Raw genomic sequence first — 23,707 nt, forward strand, 5'->3', positions numbered from 1 at the left:
TAACATATAACACAACAATACATGTTAACTAATGGGACTTTGTAAAGTGTTACCATTATATTATATTGCATTATATTATATTATGGTAAGACTTTAAAACAATCCGATTAGTTAACATTGGTTAATGCATTAATAATGAGCAATGCATTTGTTACAGTATTTATTAATCTTTGTTAATATGAGTTAATAAAAATACAACTTTTCATAGTTAACTAATTTAATGCTAACAAATTTAAACATATTGTAAAGTGTTATCAATGTACTAAGTATTACAAATATTTAATATAATATAATATTTTGATAACGGCTTCACTATTACAACATTTTTTTTTTCTTAGCAAAACAGCGATGAATTTTTTTTGCTCATTACACAGGAAAAGCATAGTTTTTCTGGATTTTTCCAGATACAATTCTGCCAAATATGTACTGCCACCCTGTGCGCCGATGCACAAACTGCAGCATTTCTGTTCCCAAGTTTTCCTCATCCCGATTGACCCCAAATTAAACGAGTTTGTATGTAACTTCCATGTTTTCTGCTTATTCATATTGGAGTACATTACAGTATGTGAAGATAAAATGTGCATCTAAAACCTATAGATAAATAATATATATACATTTTCCTTTCTAACTCAGCTCTTCAATATTATTCTAAGTAAAACTGGTGAATGTTGGGAATGTTTTTGATGTGTAATAGAGAGGAATGTGTTAAGAGTTGTGCTGTCACTGACCCTGATGTTCCCCATAGAGTTATCAGAGAGGAGTGTTGCAGAGCCACTCTTATCTTTGTGTTTACACGTACTTGCTCACTCTCAGGCCTTTCTCTTGCAGGGCGTGTGAGATGAAAAAATTCAGAGAGACCACCAGTGAGAAAACCACCATTAACTCACTTGGATCCATATACAGCCTGGGTCTGCTGCATATAGTGGGCTTTGAAATTCAACACAAGGTAAGTCCATTTCATAAGCAATACGGTGTCCGGTGGCACAGACAACAACGAGGCGACTCAAATGTTACCTTTAAGGTTGGTGGTTATAGGAGACATCATGGTGTGACTGTTTACTCTCTAGTATCGATTTTGAAATGAAGGTGGATGGTGGGATCATTTGGGAGAAAGATAGACATAAACTACTGTGTGCTTTTGTGTATTTGCTGTGCAGATGCTGTTGACTATGATTGCTTGTGCTTGTATGTCACAAGCTTTCTGTCACTGAGTCCCCTAATATGATTTTTGTTGTATTTTATGAACGCTGAAGTTACTACTATGCTTTCCGTTCAACATGGCATTGAAATATGTTGGTGTTTGATTGTAGATGAATATAAATATTGTGTTGTGTCTCCAGTATGGGTGGAGAAAAGCTGGTGGCTTGCATGTTGGTCACTGTGTTAAGTCTGACACTAATGAGGTCAGTTTATGGTCAGCACATGCCAGAAGAACCGTGCTCGGTCCAGATCCTCGTCCCTGGACTCAAAGGTACTGCAAATAAACTACGCCACATTATGTCATACACACTAATAACAACACTGGCTAGTTTTGGGCTAGTTTTGAGTAGCAATTGGGTGGATTCTGCTGTGAAAACCTGGCAACCCTGACGTGAAACCTTTTTTTTCATTAGTAGAAAGTTCAATAGAACACTGTTTATTTGAAATAGATTTTTGTAACACAAATGTCCTACTGTGATAAATTTAATGCATCCTTGCTAAACAGAATGAAAAAAAAAATTCTTACTGACCTCCTTTGAACAGTATAGTGTGTGTATATACTGTAATTTGGTATATAAAGCTTCATTTAAATTTAAAAATACTAAAGAAAATCCTACAAATAGAAAACATGCACAATATACGCATACTGCAGCAATAGTAAATACATGTTATTCTGAATAGCTTTGTCTGTGCAAGTCTATGACTTTGTTTTTGTATTCCTGTAGGTGAACCAGGAGAGAAAGGAGAGAAAGGAGCACCTGGGAGACCTGGGAAAGTAGGGCCACCTGGAGAGCAAGGTAACTCTAAACCGTGTTTTGAGAGCTTAATCGAATTCCATCAGTGCTTTTTAATTACTATCGACTTACATGATGAAACACGACTCAAGTTCTTTACAAACCTGTAAAGAAGGTTTAGGTGTCAAATTATGAATTATGAAACTTTCAAATCAAGTGACCAAACAGGGAGCTGCCAACTGTGCACATTTTAAAGGCCCCCTAAAACTTCCCTTATCTTGCTTTTAAATAGCTGAGCTCATCTGAGCCAGTGTTGACCAATCATTGTGTTTATAAATGCCTCAACATACCGATAAACAAGAAAATTAAATTCCATTCTGGGAATTACTGCATTATTTGGTTCATATCCGTGCTTATTACATATAAAGTTTATACGTTATTTTGCAGGTCCCCCCGGAGTCAAAGGCCAAAAAGGTAGCACTGGAAGTTATGGGAAGATGGGTCCCGCTGGACTCAAAGGTAAGCTTGAGAAAGAAATTCCAGTTCTGAAAGTAATCAGGCTTGTTTTGTCTAACTGCTTAATAATGCAATAGGCTTCTTTTTTTCTAGGTATAAAAGGTGATATGGGAGATCCAGGACCCAAGGGCCCAAATGGAGAGCCAGGTATAGGCCTTTCCAAAATAGAAATCAATTCATATCAGTTAATAATTGTTTTGAACTCATTAGGAACCAGTTTAATGCTTGGACTGCTCATGTGAATTCGTCTCCTCAGGCGTCCCCTGTGAGTGTGCACCCTTACGGAAAATGATTGGTGAAATGGATATTCAAGTGGCGCAATTAACCAATGAGCTGAAGTTCATTAAAAATGGTATGTCGAAAGAAAGAATGAATCAGTCTACCAATGTTTATGAGATTACAATAATGTGGATTCATACAGTTGTTCATTTTGATATGCAGGGTGATTGCACACAGACAAAAGTATTTACCCATTAGCCAGAAGCTCTTTTGTTTGACTGTCAGAATGCACTTGTGTGAACGCTGGCTGCTGCCGTGTGATTATAGAAATTCAGATCCTCATTTTTCAGCCCTGCCCTCCCCCGCAGCTGTCGCTGGCATCAAAGAGACAGACAGCAAGGTCTATCTGCTGGTGAAGGAGGAAAAACGCTACAGGGACGCGGAGGTGTTTTGTCAGGGGCGAGGTGGACACCTGGCGATGCCCAAAGACACGGCGGCTAACAGAGCCATCGCTGGCTACGTCACCGCAGCTGGCCTCAGTAGAGTGTATATCGGCATTAACGACCTGGAGCGAGAAGGCCACTTTGTGTATGTGGAGCGCTCACCCATGACCACTTTCAGCAAGTGGAGGGAGGGCGAGCCAAACAACGCTTACGATGACGAGGATTGCGTCGAGATGGTGTCTTCAGGCGAGTGGATTGATGTGGCTTGTCACCTCACTATGTACTTTGTGTGTGAGTTTGACAAGGATGCAGTATAAGCTTCACTGCCAATCTATAGGGGGAAAAGTCCATTTAGACATGTTTAAAATACTCCTGTATAAAAGAAGCTGAAATTTCAATAAAAAAGTGAAGTACTTCTACATTTTGTCATCTTTGGCGACGGTGACAGCAGTGTGACATGTTAGGCATCATGTAAAATTGTTTAAAATAACATTTAATTATTATTATTATACACTGCAGTTGAAACATTTAGGGTCAGTAAGATTTTGAATGTTTTAAGCACTTACCAAAGCTGCATTTATTTGATCAGTAATAACAGGAATATACTGAAATATTATTACAGTTAAATTAACTGTTTTGTAAAGTTGAATTACTTTAAAATGTAATTAATTTCTGTGATGGCCAAGCTGAATTTTTAGCAGCCATTGCTCCACTCTTCAGTGTCACATGATCCTTCGGAAATCATTCTTATAAGCTGAAATGCTGCTTAAGAAACATTTCTTCTTATTATCAGTGTATCAATGTTCAAAGTACAGCATTTTAGATTTTTTTTTTTTTTTAAACATTATTAATATCTTTACTATGTGGAGACTGTATGGAAATATTTGTACTTTTAAAAGTATTTTAAATATGTGTACTTTTAAATAATTGTACTTTTTTTTTTTTTTTAATCACACTGCAGGAATATACGTTATACAGATCAGTTAACATATGTAGACCAATCACAATTTTTCAGGTGTTATTGCAGACTGAGACACCTTTACTGTGAAAAGTGGACAACTAGTTTACTAAACTACATTTACTTGTAATCAGTTAAATAAATGAACAATAATACAATAATCCTATTATATTTACAATTTCAGATTCCACTGATTTGACCTTTTTCTTATTGCTTTTCTCTTTTACTACCTTTCTTCCCATTCAAATTTGAATTACATGGTTTATTATTGATATACTGAATAGGTCAGCATACTCATGGAAATAGCTAGCTAGAGCTGTAGGGTTGAGGTTAGAAATTGTATTTTTAATGGTCAAACAATTTATTGTCCCCAGTAAAATGACTGAAATGGCCGTCCCAGTTTAACAGTAATATACATCAACCCATTTATTTAATACATTATTGCCAGAATGGAACAGTGTGAAGGTCACATAAGGATCAATAGATGGTATATATTGTAAACTACCCATCATATGAAGTCATTTTATAACCTTAGCATGTTTTGAGTTTATAAATGTGGCATGAAGTGCCCTATGAAATGCTGTCAGGTATACAGAAGCCCTTTTTACAATCCCATATAGTTGATTTTTAACAATAGATGAATATACACATACATAGAATACAGTACACATGCCCATATTGCTTTAATTATGATACTATAATATTATAATAAATAATACCATTATTTGGTTTCTTGAGTATGTACTTTTTTTTAACTATTCCTACTAATTCTTTGTAATGATAGTAAATTATTTCTAAAACATGAAGGATTCATGATACTACATGTATTTCATGTGACTCTGGTATTTTCAGTAATCGATCAATTTAATTTGTATATCATGATCAACACGTTTTGTTCTAACGATCTTAGTATGTTTTTCTGAAGCATGGTTTGAAGCAATAATTTGCATGGTTTGATCTTTGTCTTAACGCCATTGAGTGAGTAGGCCTACAGTGTGTTAAAGTAGTGATCTGTCGCTCTCTATTGGTCACGTGTGGCTCTACACACTGTATGTGCTGACAAGGTCAAGCCGTCCTGGAGTTAACTATGCATGAAAATATAACAGCAGGCAGGAAATCTGATTAATGTGGGGCAAAGTGGCAATCTGTACACCTCTGTTGCGCGTATACCAGTGTTTTTCTCATAAATCTTTAAAGATGGAGGGTGCTTGAATTTCATAATAGCTCTTTAGAATGAACTTTACAAACATAATCAGGCGACCTGCTTGTGTAAACTGATCTGTTATTCTACACTGGCCATCACACCAAACAGACAATGGCATCCTGCCATAAACTATATACTAAATTTGCTAATCATCAGTAATAAATCAGCCTGACCAGTGGCAAATTGTCTTTATTAAAACATGGTAATAAACTTTTTCATTTGACTTTCACTTAAAATAAATAATAAAAATATAAGTTGTATTTTTACAAATGTTATATAACAAACAAATAAATAGCCCTACAAAATGTGTCACTCTAACCTGTGTTACCTGGAAGAGCTTTCTACCTGATTTAATCCATATAATATATATTAGGTTGATTCAGAGATTAATTGTTAATATGTTTAGTTTGCTATCTTTTCAGTGCATGGAACAATGTTTTATTAAATTATATATAATGATTCAGCTTTATTATTAATAATAATAATCATTTTAATTAATATAATTCACTTTTGTCTGATTTGCCCCTTTTTAATTGATGTAGGTCTATTTATTTTTTCCTTCATTCATATCCATTTGTAACTTTATTTCAAGTCAAATTTGCTAGAAAAGTTTCTGGAAAAGTTATTGAAAGTTTAAATGGGAAGAAGTTGGTGTTCAATGGTGCATGATTTCCCAACGCACTGAAATAAATAATTAATAGGCTAGTAGTAATAGTACTTAGCCACTTAATAGTAGCCTAGCTATAGGGTTTCGTCGCTCATGGCCACTGATACATTGTTACATTGTATAATGTTCTTGTCAAAAAAGTGCAAAATAACCTATTTTATTTTATGCTGCCTTCACTGAAATACGAGTTTGAAGGCAGCATTAGCGAATTCAAATAAAATAATAATTAATAATAATAATAAACATTATAAAGACTACTAACCCCTAAAACAATAATGGAAAAATCACGTTGACACTTCTAGATGAAATGGATATTTTTGAAAAGCTGACCTACAATACACTGTCTCCGACGACAGGAGTAAGTAATACACTAATTAAAATTTAATTAAAATAGGATAATTGGATGCCTGACCGCGGCTGCTAAATCTCCAGTTACTAAATTAGAACAAACCACTTTTTTTAAAATCAGCTATTAAAATAAAAATAAATCTTTATAACCGATTACGCATGCTATAATTTTGTTTGTTCAAAGAGAGTTGTAGCATTCTTGCTATTTTCTTAGCATTTTCACTCCGTTACTATGGAAACCCGTCCAAACAACATCTGGCTGCCTGCAGCACGCGGAAGAAAGCGATTCAAACAACTTTCGGTTGAGGTTACTAAAATTGTGTTTTATTTCTCTATATAATTCGGGCTTGTCAGCACCTCCCTGTGGATTACCGCAGAGTTGTTTTAGTAATGTCTGGACGGGGGTCTAATAATGCGCATCCTCCGCCAACCAAAACGGTTAATGTGTTCAGGAACGGAGATGCTTTTTATCCCGGCCGAAAATTTGTTATCAATCAACGCCAGTCATCCACTTTTGACAGCTTTCTGAACACTGTCACTCGAGGCATCACAGCTCATTTTGGGGCAGTGCGAAATATTTACACCCCTAACAAGGGTCACAGGGTGGCGAATCTGGAGCAGCTGGTGCATGGAGAGATATATGTGGCAGCCGGAGCAGAGAGACTCAAAAAGATGGAGTAAGTTAATTCATCCACATAAAGCCAGGTGCAGTTATTTACAAGAGTGTAACTAAATTGCTGTGGTGTTATGTTGAATGATTGATTTTTAGTAATCTTTATTGATTATGAATTAAATTCATGTAAAATCTTAGCACAGCCTAATACAGGGTAGAATAGGCTAATGTGTACAGAAAGTGTACATTTTAATTGAATAATTTGTTTTTTACATTTTACATTGCAATGCAAAACCATCAAAATAACATGCTTATGTTATATTGACTTTATACTTTCTCTCTTCTTTTGTCTTTGATAGCTATCGTCACATAACAACACAAAAACCTCCGAAAAAGAAAAGTGAACCGGTAAGAGTCACAGTAACCACATCATTCTTGATAGAATGATAAAACATAATAAAACCTTTTCTTACTCTATCAAGACATGAAAGATTAAAAAAATGGGGACAACTTTATTGATATGTCTATGTGAAACATACCGTGGATATGCATGAGAATGTTTTGTACATCAGGAAGGCCAAGAGGAAAAAATGTCCATGGTAAATCATAACATGTTTTCAGTATGATTATTACTGGTGTTCTGCACCCTACATTTTTCTGTTATTGACTGATACATCTCTCCGGCAGAATATCAGTGCAAGGTTTCTCCAGACTGTGGCGGATAACTGATTTTACGCCCCTTGATGCTGAAAAACATGTGTATTGCACATGTGTATTGGTTTCACTATAAAATCTCCATTTGAGTCAGCTGTTTCTTTTCATTTCAAATTATCAGGTAGCCTATGTGTAGGACAGTCTCTGAATACTAGGGGAGTTTTCTGACTACTCGTAAAATTATTTTAGGTTATTAATCAACATTCAATGCAAGTACTGCGCAAATGTTACTTATTAGAGACTCTTACCTCTAATTTCTTTTCATTTTCTGGTGTATACAGTAAAATAATGGCAAATTTCAAAACTTCCCTTCTTCTTTTACTCACAAGAACTTTATTTGCCTGTATATTTGCTTAGTTATCACCAAAGCTGATGTAGACTTGAATCTTTATGGTGCCTCAGAAGCCCATCTGAAATCAGTTTTGTCTTTGTGCAAAAATGCTGCTTGCAAAGTCATTGCCTGATAGGGTAGCATTGTGATAAGTCACTTTCAGATGCAGCCGTATTGTTATTTTCACTCGTATACCCTGTTTGTCCAAATGCAGTAACCATTTATATCATGTATTAAAATATGAATAAAATAAAATAAAAAAAAACAGCTGGTCTCAGCTGTTTACACTCAGCTGTTGAATAATTACAAAAGATGTTGTTATGCCACAGTTTAACACAAGGGTGCACAGCCCTGCTCTGGAGTAATGTTTCAGTTCCACTTCTGCTCACACACCTGTCTGTAATTTTCACACAAACCCCAGAACTTGATTATCTGCTTCAGGTGTTTTTCATTAAAGTTGGAGCTAAACTCTGCAGGAATGTGAACTATAGTCAACAGTAGCATAATATAGGCACCACAATACCAAAATACTATACCATTTCATATCTAAAAATAGAATAAAAACAATAATACTGTGAAATATTATTGCATTTTAAAATAACTGTTTTCTATTTGAATGTATTTTAAAATGTAATTTTTCCTGTGATGGCAAAGCCGAATTTTCGGCAGCTGTTACTTGATCACATGATCAGGGGCCTGTTTCATAAAACAAGTTTACCAATTAAGCCAGGCTTATTTTAGTTAGTCTGACTTATTGCCAGTTGATTTGGTTCAAAATAAGTCAGACTAACTGCAATAAGCCTGGCTTATTTGGTAAACTTGTTTTATGAAACAGACTCAGCCTTTGCACTATTCCAAGTTTAGACTATTTGAAGTGACTTATTAAGCTAATAGTTTTTACAACCTTCCTCAGAGACCAACATGCAATGGACCATAATAGAGCAATAATCATAAAAATGCCCACTTAGAGCGAGTTTGCTTGAGGTTATGGCAGTATATGTCACTGTCTGTCACCCTTTTAGCTCCTTGTTTCCATCTGAACAACAACCAACATAGCATTTAAGACGGCTGATTGAGGAAAACCAGATGTGTAAGTGCCCTAAATGAGCAGTGGAACATTTATTGTCAGTGATGCTCAGCGGGGTCCTGTTCGTTTGTCTCCACTGCAGATCCAACCTGTAGTTCACAGCAGAATAATTGTCCCAGCTCGATGGAAGAGAATCAGTAATGAGTCGTGCATCATCAAGTGAGCCCTGCTTTTAATGTGTCCCTATTGGAAGTCTTCAATGGCAAAGCCTCAGGCTACGGCAAAGTCTAATTCTTTAAAATTGTAATACTGTCTAACGGTATAAAATCAGGCTGATGTTCTTTACTTTATTTAATTATTTATTTCTAATGGCATCTAATTTCCTCTGTTGTTAATCAGTGAATATTGTCTTTTTTTTTTATAACAAAACCTATTTGGAAGCATAAATGTGTGGATTGAGGTCCTAAGTGCTAAATTTGTTTATATCTTGTAGTGTTTTTACCAATGGAGATATCTTGGTTCCTCCAGCACGGGTGCTGGTTCCCAAACACACGCTTGCTAGCTGGGAAAACGTATTGGCTATGGTGACCGAGAGAGTTCAGCTTCGCACTGGAGCTGTGCACCGGTACGAGCTACATCTATAAAATGTACATGTGTAAAAGTATGTATAGTCAATGTTGAGTGATCTCACTCCTTTCAGATTGTACATGCTGAATGGGAGGCCTGTACGTGGATCGTATGAGCTACAGAACAACCACTATTATGTTGCTGTAGGGACCGAGAGGTTCCGGTCTTTGCCATATCATCTGGCTCCAAGCAAGGGAGTAATCCACAATATCACTGATGTGTGAGAAAGATTATAAGACATGATAATTGCAATGACTGTAATTAACAGATGTATAATGCCCTTTTATTGGACTTTCTTATAGTTAAATTGCCATCATGAACTCACCTTTTGCCATTCAAAACCTGTATGACTTTCTTTCTTCCATGGAGTACAAAAGGCGAAGGACAGAAAAGCACTATAGAAATAGTCCTCGTCTGAAGTCATATGATTGATTCTATGCGGGTATACATAAATTTAAAAAAGTGACATAACTTTTCAAAAGCTGTAATATTTTTTGAAAGAAGTCAAAAATACAATAAAAACTAATACTATCACTTATTATTACAATTATTTGAAAATATTTTAAATATAGTGTGATATATTTTAAAATGTCATTTATTTTTGTGATGGCAAAGTTGAATTTTCAGTGGCAATTACTCCAGTCTTTAGTGTCACACGATTCTTCAGAAACTGCTTAAGAAACATTTCTTATTATTATCAATGTTGAAAACAGTTGTGCTGCTTAATATTTTTGTTGAAACTGTGATGCATTTTTCGGGATTCTGTAATCAACAGAAAAAAAAAACATTTTTTTTGTAAAATTATAGACTCATCTATACATCTTTCCTGTCACGTTTGCTGAATACTAGTATTTCATTCATTCATTCATTCATTCATTCATTCATTCATTCATTCATTCATTCATTCATTCATTCATTCATTCAAAAAAAAAGAGAAAATACTGACCCTTAATTGATTTATTGGTAGGGTATATATAAAATAGCCAAACAATACATCTAGTAAAATTAATATTTTTTGTAAATTATAGAATGAATAATAAAATAACAGAACTGTCATAAGAAAAAAGATTTTGGGTTTCAAAACATGATATTGTTTTTCACAGAATAAAGAAAGCAGTCAGGTTTGGAACAAACAGAGTACAAGTACATGACACCAGACCTTTTTTCGGTTAAATTATTTCTTTGTCTTCCTCTTTTTCTTAGGGTCAACAATGGCATTCATCCAGTTCTAAAAAAAGAAAAACAAGACAGAACTTTGGTAAGGATAATGAAATAATTTATTTAAACTATTTAACAGATAAAAATGTATATTATAGATGGCATCGGTGTGATTACATTAAGTAAATATTGAATGAAAATGCTGGTATTGATTTTGCATAGTCAAAGACTAATAGGCTAATTTTTCAGAAGGCAGGGATGAACACAAGCAAATGAGCCTGTTTTGGCAGTGTGGAATGCCATATTAGTCTTATTTGCTCTGTTCTTGAACTGTAATATGGAGATTAAACATAGCGCAGAGCTAATGTCCTGAACTAGTTTACAAGGCACCGATCTTGATCAGCATCCATCCCTTTCCCCTCAGACCGAAACCAGTTAACAAGAAAATTTCAATTTGCGCCAGATATAAATTGGCTACTGTTCATTAGTGTTGAAGATCAGATAGTTGAGAAAAATGTTACCGTCACAGGATCTCAATGTCTCCAATCAGGCTGATATGTGGCAGTGCGAGTTGGGAGTGTGTACATTCCCCTCATCAATCACTGTCTGTAGAACGTATTGAGTTCTTCTCACCTCTCTTATTTCAAACTGTCCCAACGCTCAGAGTTTGTGTTACTTGATCAAGTGAGAGCCAAACTCCCTCACCGGGGGAAGGCGGTGAAACCCTCCCCTGTAGCCACAGAATGAGGATAAATTGTTTTGTGATAGTGCGTGTGTTCACTTGATGCTTTGGGATGGTCCAGACTACAATAAGAGCTAGACCTGGCAAATAAGTGATGGAGAAAAAATACACACTTAGTGGACTGGGACCCGGAGCTCTCCAAAGTAAAGTTTGAGACATCTGGTTATTGTGAATAAGAAAAATGACGGCAAACCGTTTGCCTGTTGATGTTAGAAGGGAAGGCTCCTGTTGTTGTTCCATATGTGTTGTTCTCTAATTGATTTCTCATGCTTCATCAGCTTCATTGAGTGGAGGAAATAATTTGAAGAAAGTGGCCAATTAGCTTTGATACAATGATGATGGAATAGCAATCAAAGTCTCATCAAAGTGTCATTAAATTCCAAGGTGCAGTTCCATAATCTGTTTACATTTACCTGTAATCTGTATTTGTTGAGAGGAGAACACTTTTAAACAATCACATATTTGTTTTCCCTGCAGAGAATCTGTAATAGTAATTCAAAGCTTTACGCAACCAGACAAATGTTTTGTCTGTTAAATTTAAGTTAAATTTGTTTCTCGCAATCTTAAAAATTTTTTGATCTGGGGTGATTTAGGCTTATGTTTATGTTTTTGAAATTAATTTTATTTTATATTATAAATTAAAACTTCTTTACAAACCAATATTTAATAATAAACATTTATGCAAATTACATATACATATATACAATTATTATATATATATATATATATATATATATATATATATATGTGTGTGCGTGTGTGTGTGTGTGTGTGTGTGTATAAACACCTGTATGTGTATAAAATATAATTAATACATTTATACATTAATACATTTAACATAGGTACATATAGTACATTTACTATTATTATTTATTATATTAAGTATTATTAATTTAAAAATATGAAACAAATTACAGATAGCCATAGTTATTTTATATAATTATATTATAATGAATTTAATTACACTTCTGTTCATAAATTTGGAGTACATTTTTTTTTTAAAGAAATTAATATTTTTATTCTGCAAGAATTAAATGAACAACATTGACATTGATACTTCTACATTGTTAAAAAATATTTCTATTTCATGCAAATAAATAAATAATAATTTTTTTTTTTCTTTTGAACTTTCTATTCACTGAAGAGTTTGGGAAAAAAAGTGTATTGTGGCTTGAACAAACGTTTTCAGTTTTGATAATCACAAGAACTTACTTAGAACTTAAGCACCAGGAGTAATGACTAGCAAAAACTTTCATATTAAAATATATTAGTTTTAATTTGTAATCAATCAAATAAATCCAGCCTTGGTCAACACTGGAGACTTTCAAAAACATTAAAATCTTTCAAAAACATAAAAATTTAATCAAAAACATACCCCCCCCCCCACAAAAACCATTCAAAATGGTTCAAAAACCAAAGGTTTGGTTTGAATGGTGGTGTATATAATTATATAATTATTAAATTCAAAATTAATAATTTACTTAATTTTGATCATTTGTAATAAAAAATAATTTAAAACATAAAAAGGTCTTTGTTTAAAAATAAATAAATCCACGATTACATAGCATGCTATGTATGCTTTTTTTTAATCCATAAGCACAATATTTCCACATCATAGCATTATTTCTTCAGATCTGGTATTTACCACAGGAGGGAGACAAAGACTCAGCTATGGCCTCCACCAACCTCATCAACCAATCTACCAAAACACCTTTCTTTTCTCTGGCTCCCTGCTTACATTATCCAATGATGTCATTCCAATGTAAACATTTTGATAATGAAATTGAATTACAGAATTTTTCTCATCTTCTCCTAGAAATCAATACAGTATACTTAAACCAATATATTTTTTTATTGTCATGTAAACTGCATGGAGGGGCCTGTGTATTATTAGAAATCTCAGTGTGTGCTTTTCCTTTTTTTTTTTTTTTTTTGCGCAGGATTTTTTTTCATGTGACAGAGCTGGCACTGCACCGGCAGATGAAAGCAGTAGCACAGCATTTGGTGTTTATTCTCCTACTGGTCTAACAGATGTTGAGCGAGGTGTCAGCAAAGTTGACACGGGTGGAAAAGTGCAGCAGCGACAGAGATGATCACACCCTCTTGTACTACAGGCCACACATCCATGACTGTGACATGCAGAGGCAGTAAAGCTGTTCAGACGCTCTCCATGGCACTGTAGGGTGTAGCTGTCCCCTCATATCTCCTATGACTCGCTCATGTCAGACCTGCTGCCATCCCCGCAGTGGCTTCCTGTTTTGGAGAAGCATTTTGGTTTCTCTTGGGGATTGGTAGAGACACCCATCCAGCTGCTCTCTGTCAGGCCTGTCCTGTGTAGGCTCGGTGAGTGGTTCACTAATACAGCGGGGGGTCTTCCACGCCTGGCTTCAGAATCATTATCACATTGCTCTGGATTGAAGCTACCATCCCCCAGCTTTCGATGTTCTTCCATGCTTGAGTTAGTGTAAAGGACACTACAACCTGTTCTTTGGCCCAGTGTAGATCTGGTATTGAGATATCAGCTGATTCCATCAGAAGTGGTCAGATAAGACACGCTGATTTTTATAGCCACTAACGTGCAAAACGCTTTGTACTCCTTTTACACCTGTATTTGGTATCATCCTAAAATGATTCACCAAAACTGATGTTAATAACAGGAATAATAATGGACATAAATTAGTAATTAGTGGAAAATGTCTTAATTGGCTCCTCAAATGTACAATAGTTTTTTTTTTTTTTTTACTTTTTTCAGAACTTTCCACCTCCAAATGCCTAAGTAACTTGTCTCACTTAGCCAGACTTAACTGTCAACATAAAGTCTGGTCCAAATTGCAGCTTATACTGCTATAGGAAAAAGTTGAACATTGCACATGAATCTCTGCATTTTAATGGGTCAAATAAGTATTTGACCCCTTCGCAAAACATTGACTTAGTACTTGGTGGCAAAACCTTTGTTGGCAATCACAGAGGTCAGACGTTTCTTGTAGTTGGCCACCAGGTTTGCACACATCTCAGGAGGGATTTTGTCCCACTCCTCTTTGCAGATCCTCTCCAAGTCATTAAGGTTTCGAGGCAGACATTTGGCAACTCGAAACTTCAGCTCCCTCCACAGATTTTCTATGGGATGAAGGCCTGGAGACTGGCTAGGCCACTCCAGGACCTTAATGTGCTTCTTCTTGAGCCACTCCTTTGTTGCCTTGGCTGTGTGTTTTGGGTCTTTGTCATGCTGGAATACCCATCCACGACCCATTTTCAATGCCCTGGTTGGCTTCAATGCCCTGGTCCTGACGGTACATGGCCCGTCCATTGTCCCTTTGATGCGGTGCAGTTGTCCTGTCCCCTTAGCAGAAAAGCACCCCCAAAGCATAATGTTTCCACCTCCATGTTTGATGGTGAGGATGGTGTCATAGGCAGCATTCCTCGTCCTCCAAACATGGTGCGTTGAGTTGATGACAAAGAGCTCAATTTTGGTCTCATCTGACCACAACACTTTCACCCAGTTCTCCTCTGAATCATTGGCAAACATCAGACGGGCCTGTACATGTGCTTTCTTGAGCAGGGGGACCTTGCGGGCGCTGCAGGATTTCAGTGCTTCACGGCGTAGTGTGTTACCAATTGTTTTCTTGGTGACTATGGTCCCAGCTGCCTTGAGATCATTGACAAGATGCTCCTGTGCAGTTCTGGGCTGATTCCTCACCGTTTTCATGATAATTGAAACTCCATGAGGTGAAATCTTGCATGGAGCCCCAGTCCGAGGGAGATTGAAAGTTATTTTGTGTTTCTTCCATTTGCGAATAATCACACCAACTGTTGTCACCTTCTCACCAAGGTGCTTGGCAATGGTCTTGTAGCCCATTCCAGCCTTGTGTAGGTCTACAATCTTGTCCCTGACATCCTTGGACAGCTCTTTGGTCTTGGCCATGGTGGAGAGTTTGGAATCTGATTGATTGATTGCTTCTGTGGACAGATGTCTTTTATACAGGTAACAAACTGAGATTAGGAGCACTCCCTTTAAGAGAATGCTCCTACAAATAAACCTACCATTAAAATTATAGACTGATCATTTCTTTGTCAGTGGGCAAACGTACAAAATCAGTAAGGGATCAAAAAAATTTTTCCCCCAATGTATGTAAACAGAGTATTTGATACCAGAGTTTCCGATTTCAACAGGTCGTAAATATTAGACATGGTGGAAGAGAGAACTATTGCTGTAGTGTAGTTTTTTTTTTTTACAGTTACATTTACATTTACAGTTACATACCGTTACAACAGTTACACTGATTTGTCTTGCTGTTGCGTTCATTTATATTTACATATGGGTATAACTATTTGATGCATATTGTATGTATTTTCCACTGTGCAAACAGCATTTATTTGACCGAAATTCCTATATAATGTAGTGATTGTATACACTAGTGTGGTTAATGTTTATATGGTTGTCAACGAATGTAACATAATTTTATTCAATATCCATTTGATACTGACTTTCCATTTTGGCTTTAATAAGATTTCCCCTAGAAATAGGCAAGAATGAACCTGGTGTCCTCCATAATTAATATTCTTTCTGACAACAAAGCCCTGGAAACCGACAAACTCATAATTACAACTTGAGAAGTGGAAAGCAGGAAATTTTAGCACATGAAGGCAGCATTATTCTGGTCAAGATGCCCACTTAGATGGGAAGAGAATCATCAGACTGATATAAAAAGTGACCAACCAGAGCTATTTTGTTTTTACATGTTGTTTAGGGGTGGTTCAATTTGAAATAGATACCTTGATAACACAATAATTGATAGATGTAGAAAAATTGAATGTTTTTTCAGTGTTTGGATGGCATTAACCTGGCATCACATCGAGCCAAATTCAGTGATTAGTTCTTCCTCATTGTACCTTCTAAATGTGCATCTGTTTACAGGCAGACTTGTGAACCTCAACAGACTAGTGAAATTGCATAGCCACCCAATCAGATTGTAACTGCCAATTTTCGAGTGGTGTTGCCAGTTTTGTGCAACATGAGTCAAATGGTCAGTGTATGGACTGTGAGTGGTCCACCGGGAGTCTGTCTGCAGCTTTGACTAAATTAAAAGTGATCTTGAAGTACTCAGAAACTCAGTTACTCTCATTAATATTGTAATACATTAACAACTTTGTGAGTTTATGAATTTCCAGCATTTTTTCACTAAGACTTCAGATTGTGAATTCGGCACGTTCATCCTGAAAGTGTCATTTATGAATTTTGAATGAATTTGAAATAAATATTGAATTTTAATTTGAATGGAATATTCCAGCAGAACTTTTGGCCATTCTGTTGTTTTATTTCTCCGTTGCCCACCAACGTCTGTTCAAATTCAAAGACATGTCAGGCAGAGCTTGCTTTAAAAAAGCAAGTGAGTAGAACAAATATTCAGCTATTCCCCAGACCCCATGTTAGTGGGCTTGAAAACACCATTGCCCGAAATGTGTACCAGTGGAAGACGGAGATCAGTGAAGTACCCTTAAGCTGCCTCTCTATGGAGCCAACTAGCAGTGGCAAGAGCTGGAGAAAAATGTATTAAGCCTTCTCTTTCCCTCACTGTGCCAGAAATGGCTCACCTTGCTCCCAATGGTAGATCCGGTATGCACTGACTGCTGGAAGAAAATTACCTTTTGTGGGAGTATTCATTCAGACATACATCCTGCTGTCAAAGCATCACTCTAAACTCCTCTTCCCACTATTCTGTCTCTCTCTGTGTCTCCAGTGCCCCAGTCTTCTTTTTCCATCATCAATAACTGTCTGCTGTCTGCTGAAGAATAAGTTATTCCCTCCAAGTCTCTTTTTTAAAGCTTGTTTGGATCCTCATTGTTTGATCTGGCTTGATAAATAAGACTATTGCAGTTAGAAATTCATGGCTGCCCTGTTTCATCAATAAATGATTAGTTTGCCGTGCTCTCTGGTGATTGATAGGTTGTGCATGGGATGTATTGGAACCAGATGAATTCAATACCATGCCGGTCGCTGGGGAGCTACAAAGCATATCAGCTCATGAAAAATTGAGGTCAATGGAAAATGTGAAAAAGAGGAAGAGGAAAAGAGGAAGAACGAGCTGTGCTCGAAACACAGTTGTTTCTTGTTATCAAAGGATTGTAGACACACTTTAAGTATCAGATCGAATCAAAGCCATGTATGGTCTTTATTTGAAGATTGCTTTTTCTACTCTCGTAGTTCGCAAAACCAGGAGAGGACAGTGCCGGCTCCGTTTTTTATGCCAAACAGCCCGGGCAGGGCTTGAAAATCCCAGATCTCTTTGCTACGGCGGGTGAGTGTGGCAAGTTGTGATACGATTTTCCTTCTGTCTTCCTAGAGCTCCGTTTCCCGCCTCTTCCTTCTGCAGATACAGGCGTTTTACATAATTGCTGATAGGCACTGTGGCTGTTGTTTTTGTAGAAGTCTTATTTTCTCCTCTCTTGCGCTCCACCTTTCTCTTATGCCATCTCTGTTGTGTGATTGTGATGCATTTATGATGAAGGGAGTGAGAGAGAGTGGCAAAAAAGAGGGATCTTGTACTCTTGCATGTGTGCGGCGCAATACAGCGAGCGCAGGCGTGTGTGCACCACAAATTGCTTTGAATTGACAGGCTGTTCTCTAAAGCCCACCTACATTAGGGAAATACGCTCTCATTCTTGGATAGAATGTCGTCCTGTGAGAGGAATATTAAAGCTCAGCATGGATTCAAATGCTGCACAGGGCTTTAAATCATAGATAAATTCAATCAGGCCATTTTGTTTAAAATGTATGCAAGTGCCTTGTTAGCTATGCCAGGGAAAACAAAATGTTTCCATTTTTTTCTGATAGGTAATCAAAATGTTCATAAGTTATTCATGAGAAATCTCTCTCTCTCATTCTCTCTGATTTTTCTTTATTGGTTTTCTATATTGGTTTCTGTTCTTTCACCAAGTCTCTCTCACTCTGTTGCGTATAAAGAAGACTTGCATCATAACTATCTTTTTCAATACTATAATTGCGTAATATGTTATACATGGTCGTTATGCACTTGTGTTTTTGAGGGGGCATGCAAGTTCATATCCTGACTGTATAATATAATATAATACAATTTAATATATACAACAGTTCTTTCTGGTCCTCAAATCTGATTAGCTGATAGTAACTAGTCTGTGATATTCTAGTGATATCGGAACTCTAACGGTTTCACTCTTTGTATAACTCCTCTTGCGGTCTTTCTCACAGCGAGTGTCATGGCGGAAGCCCAAATCCAATAATTTTCCAATAATAATCCAATAATCCAATCATTTTATAAATAATACTGTTTTTTTTTTTGGCACGGAATGCAGTTTTAAGAGTTTTGAGCCAAGAATGTACTTCTTTAGACTTCAAATATGCAGTTTGTAAATAAAGATAACGTTTATTTGAAAATTTGCTTTGACGTTTTTAGGAGATGTGAGCTCCAGGGCATCAGCTCCAGATTAAAGGATAGTACAACAAAGATATCGCTTTCCTCAGTGGATTTTCAAACTAATGTTTAATTGTGAATATGAGATTGAGCTGAAGAAAGAATGCTGTATCAGATGCAGGTAATCACACTCTCTCAGTCCATCTCTCTCATAATACTCTACATAATATAGTGAGCTTTTAATACAGGAATACAAGAAGCTTTCAATGAAACAATTTAACATTCTTTCATTACTAGTGAAGTTTTGGAGTTAGTAACAGAGAAATGGGCTCTGCTATCAATTTGAGATTTGAATCCATGGTGGAAGGAAATAGTTCTGCACAAAAGAGGGTTTTCAAAGACACTTTGTTGTTGTTTCTTATGTATTTACATACTTGTGCTGTCGAATTGTTGTATAAATGCATTATCACACTCGTAGCCGTTTGATATGGCTGTATATAGGCACACTGGGATTACCTATGGCACTCCCCCCGAATCACAGCTGTGCCTATAATATACAGCCATATCGCACTTCTACTCATGTGATATTGCTCATATAATATAATATTTTGGGGTCAGATTTTTTTAAAGAAATTCTTACTTATATTCATGGATGCATGAAATTGATCAAAAGTGACAGTTAAGACATTTATAATGTTGCAAAACATTTATGTTTTAAATAAATGTGGTTCTTTTGAACCTTCATTGATTAAATGAATGCAGTTTGGTGAGCATAAGGCTGGCCATACACTTGAAGGTCAGGAAAGAAAGAATTTGAATGAAAATTTTCTGCCATGAAAGTAGAGAAGGAACATCACCCATATTCTTTTTTTATTATTTATTTTGTTTTTCACTGTACAACAGAACACTCACCAGAAGAGCCAGCTGACAACGTCGATTGTTCTCCATGTGTTTTTCTTTGAGTCTCCTTAAGATCTCGTGCCACTGTGAAATCGTTCCTACAATCAATAAGTGTGTGGTCTCGTGGTCTGGTCGAATCATCTATTGTGCACATTCAGAGGATTTTAAGGCTAAAAATCTGTTGAAACTGTCTTCAGTTCACTGGTACAGATAAGATTTTAAAATCGTCTCGTGTGTCCCAGGCCTTAGAAAGATAAAAATCTTTTGAATGATAGTCTAATATATTAATATACAATAATATTTAAATAATTAATTTTATATTATATATTTTAAATAATTTATTTAATATTTCTTTACAAAATTTGTGCAACTTTTAATTTTTTTCTTATTTGTTGTTTAAATGTGTATATATTTTGTTATATTTAAAATCCATTTGGCTCACAAATCTGAGGGGGCACACGTGAATGAGATAAAGTGCACTTTTTGTGCACTGGATTAACCGAACAAGACTTTGACTGAGCAAATGCATTGTGTCTTTTACATGCCATGAGGTCATTCGGTGAGTAATTGCAGGCGCTCCGGCGCTGCCATCACTTTGCTCATAAGAGCCGAGCCAGCAGTCCTTGTGATGGAGTTGAGTTTCCCTCACTCATGCAGATCTTGCATTAGCCTCGGACGGTATGTCTGCAGCCATGCTTATAAAAGCCCATCGATGAAGGCTCATACCTACTCTGGACACTTGATCATGTCCCATGGGGCAGAAGATCCACATAATGCCATTCCTAATGGCAGAAACCAAAAAAAAATAAAACAAGAAACCTCCTTTTAACCACATCAATCTCTGCTGAGGTGTAATCAAACATGCCATGACTGCGAGAGCCATTCCCATCACCTACTGGAGGAGGAGTGCATCTGCTGTCAGCCTATCATTAGCCAAGATTGTCTTACCTTTGAATGTCAAAGGCACAGATGAATGCAGTTTGCATCTCAGGATCAAGAAAGCCCATTAAATGCTTTGTGAAATGCTGAGCTTGGACGGACTTGATTTGATGTGAGGTGAAGTGTTCTGGCTAATGCTGAAGGGTGTTTATCACTATAACCCTCATGTCTTGTCTGCTGAAACAAGGACCTTTCATCTCCAGACAGGTTTTTTTTTTTAATAGCCTATGTTTTGAGAGAAGATATTGAGCGTTTTGTAACAAACATTAATTGATTCATAGTTAGTCGCAACAGAGCTATTTACAGTGTCATTTTGTTCACTGCGAACATCAAAGCTCAGTAGTGGAAACAGGGTCTCAAGGTTCTTACTAATGGACTAATGGATTTAATGCTCTGATTTTAAACGTTTTCTATCATATAGGCCTGTGAAACGCTAGAAAAGCATGCACCCCCTATCAATTTACCGTAAAATAGTGAATGGTTGCTTTAGATTAAATATTTACGATGATAGTTGATGCAGTCCTCAAATTTTCTTAATATGAAACTTTGGATGCTTTTAAAAATGAAGAGAATTTTGTGTACTAATGGATGCATCCAACATATGATCAGCATGTAATTAGGATTTATCGCCCTCTCCAGAAAAAAGTGTCTTCAGAGCCACCAACAAAAGGAAGGAGGCAGTAGTAGCATCTGAAGTACTGGAAGATGAAAATATGAAGGTGGATCTTCCTATTGAACAGGTGAAAACGACAAGCAATATACATGATGTCACATTTCAGTCATGCAGATTATTGAATACCAAAATTAGGATGCAGCAATGAAAAATTTGAATGTTTTCTTCTCCCACAGATGGAAGTAAAAGAAGTTGAGGAGGAACAGAACTCCTACAAAGAACCCATACGCGGAAGTGATAGCCCTGCCAAAAACTTCAAAAACCATCAAAATGCAGCTTTTTCAACAAGGTCATCCCCTTCCAGAACCAATAAGGTAAAACTTTTGTTTACACCCTAGTAATGCCTTCTCAGCACAGAATCTGAATATTTTAAAAAACCTATGTTACTTTGTGTCTTCTTTACTGTGCTTTGACCACTGATTCTCTTAGATTGAAATGGAGTAAATTTAAACACAATGTCTTTCAACAGATCTCAGAATATACCTCAAGTATGAAGGAGTCAAGAGACCTCCAACCCAACAGCCATGGAGAGAGCAGGGATCAGTCATTAGATCAACAAGAAACAAAAGTATGAAGCTTATGACTCATAGAAAAATGCTAAATATCTCAGATTTTTACTCTTTTAAGATGCAAAAACTTTTCTCTGCCAAGACAGGTGTGTACAGTAAATTGGATTTTTTGTTGATTTGAATCTGTTGACTAAATTTTAAGCGTACAATAACCATTAGTATTGGTTGTCTCAAAACAGTGTTGTTTTCATACTTATTTTTTGACAATCAAAAAGAAACCGAAACTGCCATTTTTCCTTATGCATAATGCAAAGGCCTTTCCCAGCTAACAAAATTATGTTCCAAGAACGTTTTGCTAACATTACCATTAAGTCATGAAAACATTATTTCTAAACGTTCTCTTAACATTCAAAACATCCAGTTTTTCAAATATTTTTTCATGGTTTTTCTTGGCTGTTGTAAGAACAAAATGTTCTATTGCATAATTTTGCAATCATCACGGGAATACTAGTTTTGAACGTTCTCTGAACATTCTGAATCAAATTCAAAAAAATCAAATTCAAATTCAAATTTTATTTGTCACATACATATACATACGTAGTACGACATGTAGTGAAATGTATTGTACGACTGTCCAACAAATTGTCCAACAAAATTAAGAAAAACCTCAAGTTTACAAAAATACAAATAGAAAAAGTACAGTAAACATATATACAGAATAAACTAGCAATAAAATAAAATAACAAATAGATATGAGAATAAAAAATAGAATATGATTCTATATAGATTCTATAAAAAGTAAAGTGTAAAAAGTAAAGTAAAGTGTATGTCAGTGGGATTCTATAAAAAGTAAAGTGTATGTCAGTGGATCAGAATCAAGTAGCAAGTAGTAATGTTTTAAAAATGTTACATGAACAAGCAACGACAACATTTCAGAAGAAATGAACAATGTATCCATCAAAGATCCATTCATAAGGTTTTTGTGCATAACGATTTTTTGAGAATGTTATTAAAAACCAGATAACTTTGAACTAATGTTCTATTAATGTTACTCGAAGAATGTTTGTTCATTAATCTGAGAGAATCTTGCCAGGACATCAGCCAAAGTTCTGAGAATGTACCAGCTGGATGTCCCACATTGACTTTGAATGGAATGCAGCACGTCTGTTATATTCTCTCTCCGAGGTCATGAGGAGAGAGGCAGCGATTTGCTTTTTTTTTTTGTTTTGTCTGTGATCCAACCCCATAAAATTAGCCCATTTAGATACAGCAGTTATTGTGGCCAATAGTCCTTGACACGTTATAGTGTGAATCTCATAACATTGATGAACAGACACAACAATGCTTTGGAATATTACAATGCCATGCAATTTCACAGTACTTTGAAACAGGAAGATATCGAGTCTTATTTAAACAATCAATAACATGCAGCATTCCATTTAATGAAAACTATAATTTCAGACAAAGGCAATTACACCACTGGGTATTGTTTTGGTGCTGTGACTTTCTGCTGTAGTCGGCATTTTCATAATAAAGATATTCTTATCGGAATAATTATTGACTGGGGAGCGCGGTTATTACCTTGTTAAGGACCTCATCAATAGTATAATTCATTTCTTATCACATTTAGTCCTGTATGGAGATTGCCAAATCGAGGGTGGCTATAGATCTCGGGAATGGACCATGTGTAATAGTGAGTAGGAATTCTCACAAGTCCAGACTCAACTAATTGGCAGAATCATCATCACCGCTCAAAACATGATTTGATTTACAAGAGCGGATGAGGGCTCCTTTTTA

At 36.0% G+C, this 23,707-nt stretch overlaps 2 protein-coding genes across 4 annotated transcripts; both read left to right on the forward strand.

Moving 5' to 3' along the window:
* The first annotated feature begins 805 nt into the window (after positions 1–805).
* LOC306850310 (collectin-11) lies at positions 806–4,799 on the forward strand. 3 transcript variants are annotated; one of them, XM_079385878.1, is made up of 7 exons: positions 806–946; positions 1,341–1,471; positions 1,926–1,997; positions 2,382–2,453; positions 2,544–2,597; positions 2,707–2,802; positions 3,038–3,576. In XM_079385878.1, the coding sequence occupies exons 2-7, from the start codon at positions 1,342–1,344 to the stop codon at positions 3,427–3,429; spliced, it is 816 nt and encodes a 271-aa protein (XP_079242004.1). In that variant the 5' UTR covers positions 806–946; position 1,341; the 3' UTR covers positions 3,430–3,576. The 3 variants fall into 3 exon arrangements, with proteins under 3 accessions (XP_079242004.1, XP_079242003.1, XP_079242002.1); XM_079385877.1 differs by having other exon boundaries at positions 822–946; positions 3,020–4,799; XM_079385876.1 differs by having other exon boundaries at positions 822–946; positions 3,005–3,576.
* A 1,880-nt stretch (positions 4,800–6,679) lies between these two features.
* dcdc2c (doublecortin domain containing 2C) lies at positions 6,680–21,975 on the forward strand (the record flags this gene model as incomplete). The annotated part of the gene is made up of 10 exons (XM_079385455.1): positions 6,680–6,966; positions 7,262–7,310; positions 9,117–9,193; positions 9,468–9,599; positions 9,675–9,821; positions 10,805–10,859; positions 17,704–17,797; positions 21,368–21,468; positions 21,578–21,715; positions 21,871–21,975. 10 exons carry the CDS (start codon positions 6,680–6,682, stop codon positions 21,973–21,975), a joined length of 1,185 nt encoding a protein of 394 aa, XP_079241581.1.
* Positions 21,976–23,707: the final 1,732 nt, after the last annotated feature.

Source organism: Barbus barbus (genome assembly GCF_936440315.1).
Source record: "Barbus barbus genome assembly, chromosome: 30".
Classification (NCBI taxonomy): domain Eukaryota; kingdom Metazoa; phylum Chordata; class Actinopteri; order Cypriniformes; family Cyprinidae; genus Barbus; species Barbus barbus.

What these genes read in the sequence shown, in the direction of transcription:
- LOC306850310 (XM_079385876.1), top strand. Translation starts at nt 1,342, where the DNA reads ATGGGTGGAGAAAAGCTGGTGGCTTGCATGTTGGTCACTGTGTTAAGT. An exon ending in CCTCGTCCCTGGACTCAAAG is followed by an intron (nt 1,472 to 1,925) that starts GTACTGCAAATA and finishes GTATTCCTGTAG; the next exon opens with GTGAACCAGGAGAGAAAGGA. An exon ending in GGGTCCCGCTGGACTCAAAG is followed by an intron (nt 2,454 to 2,543) that starts GTAAGCTTGAGA and finishes CTTTTTTTCTAG; the next exon opens with GTATAAAAGGTGATATGGGA.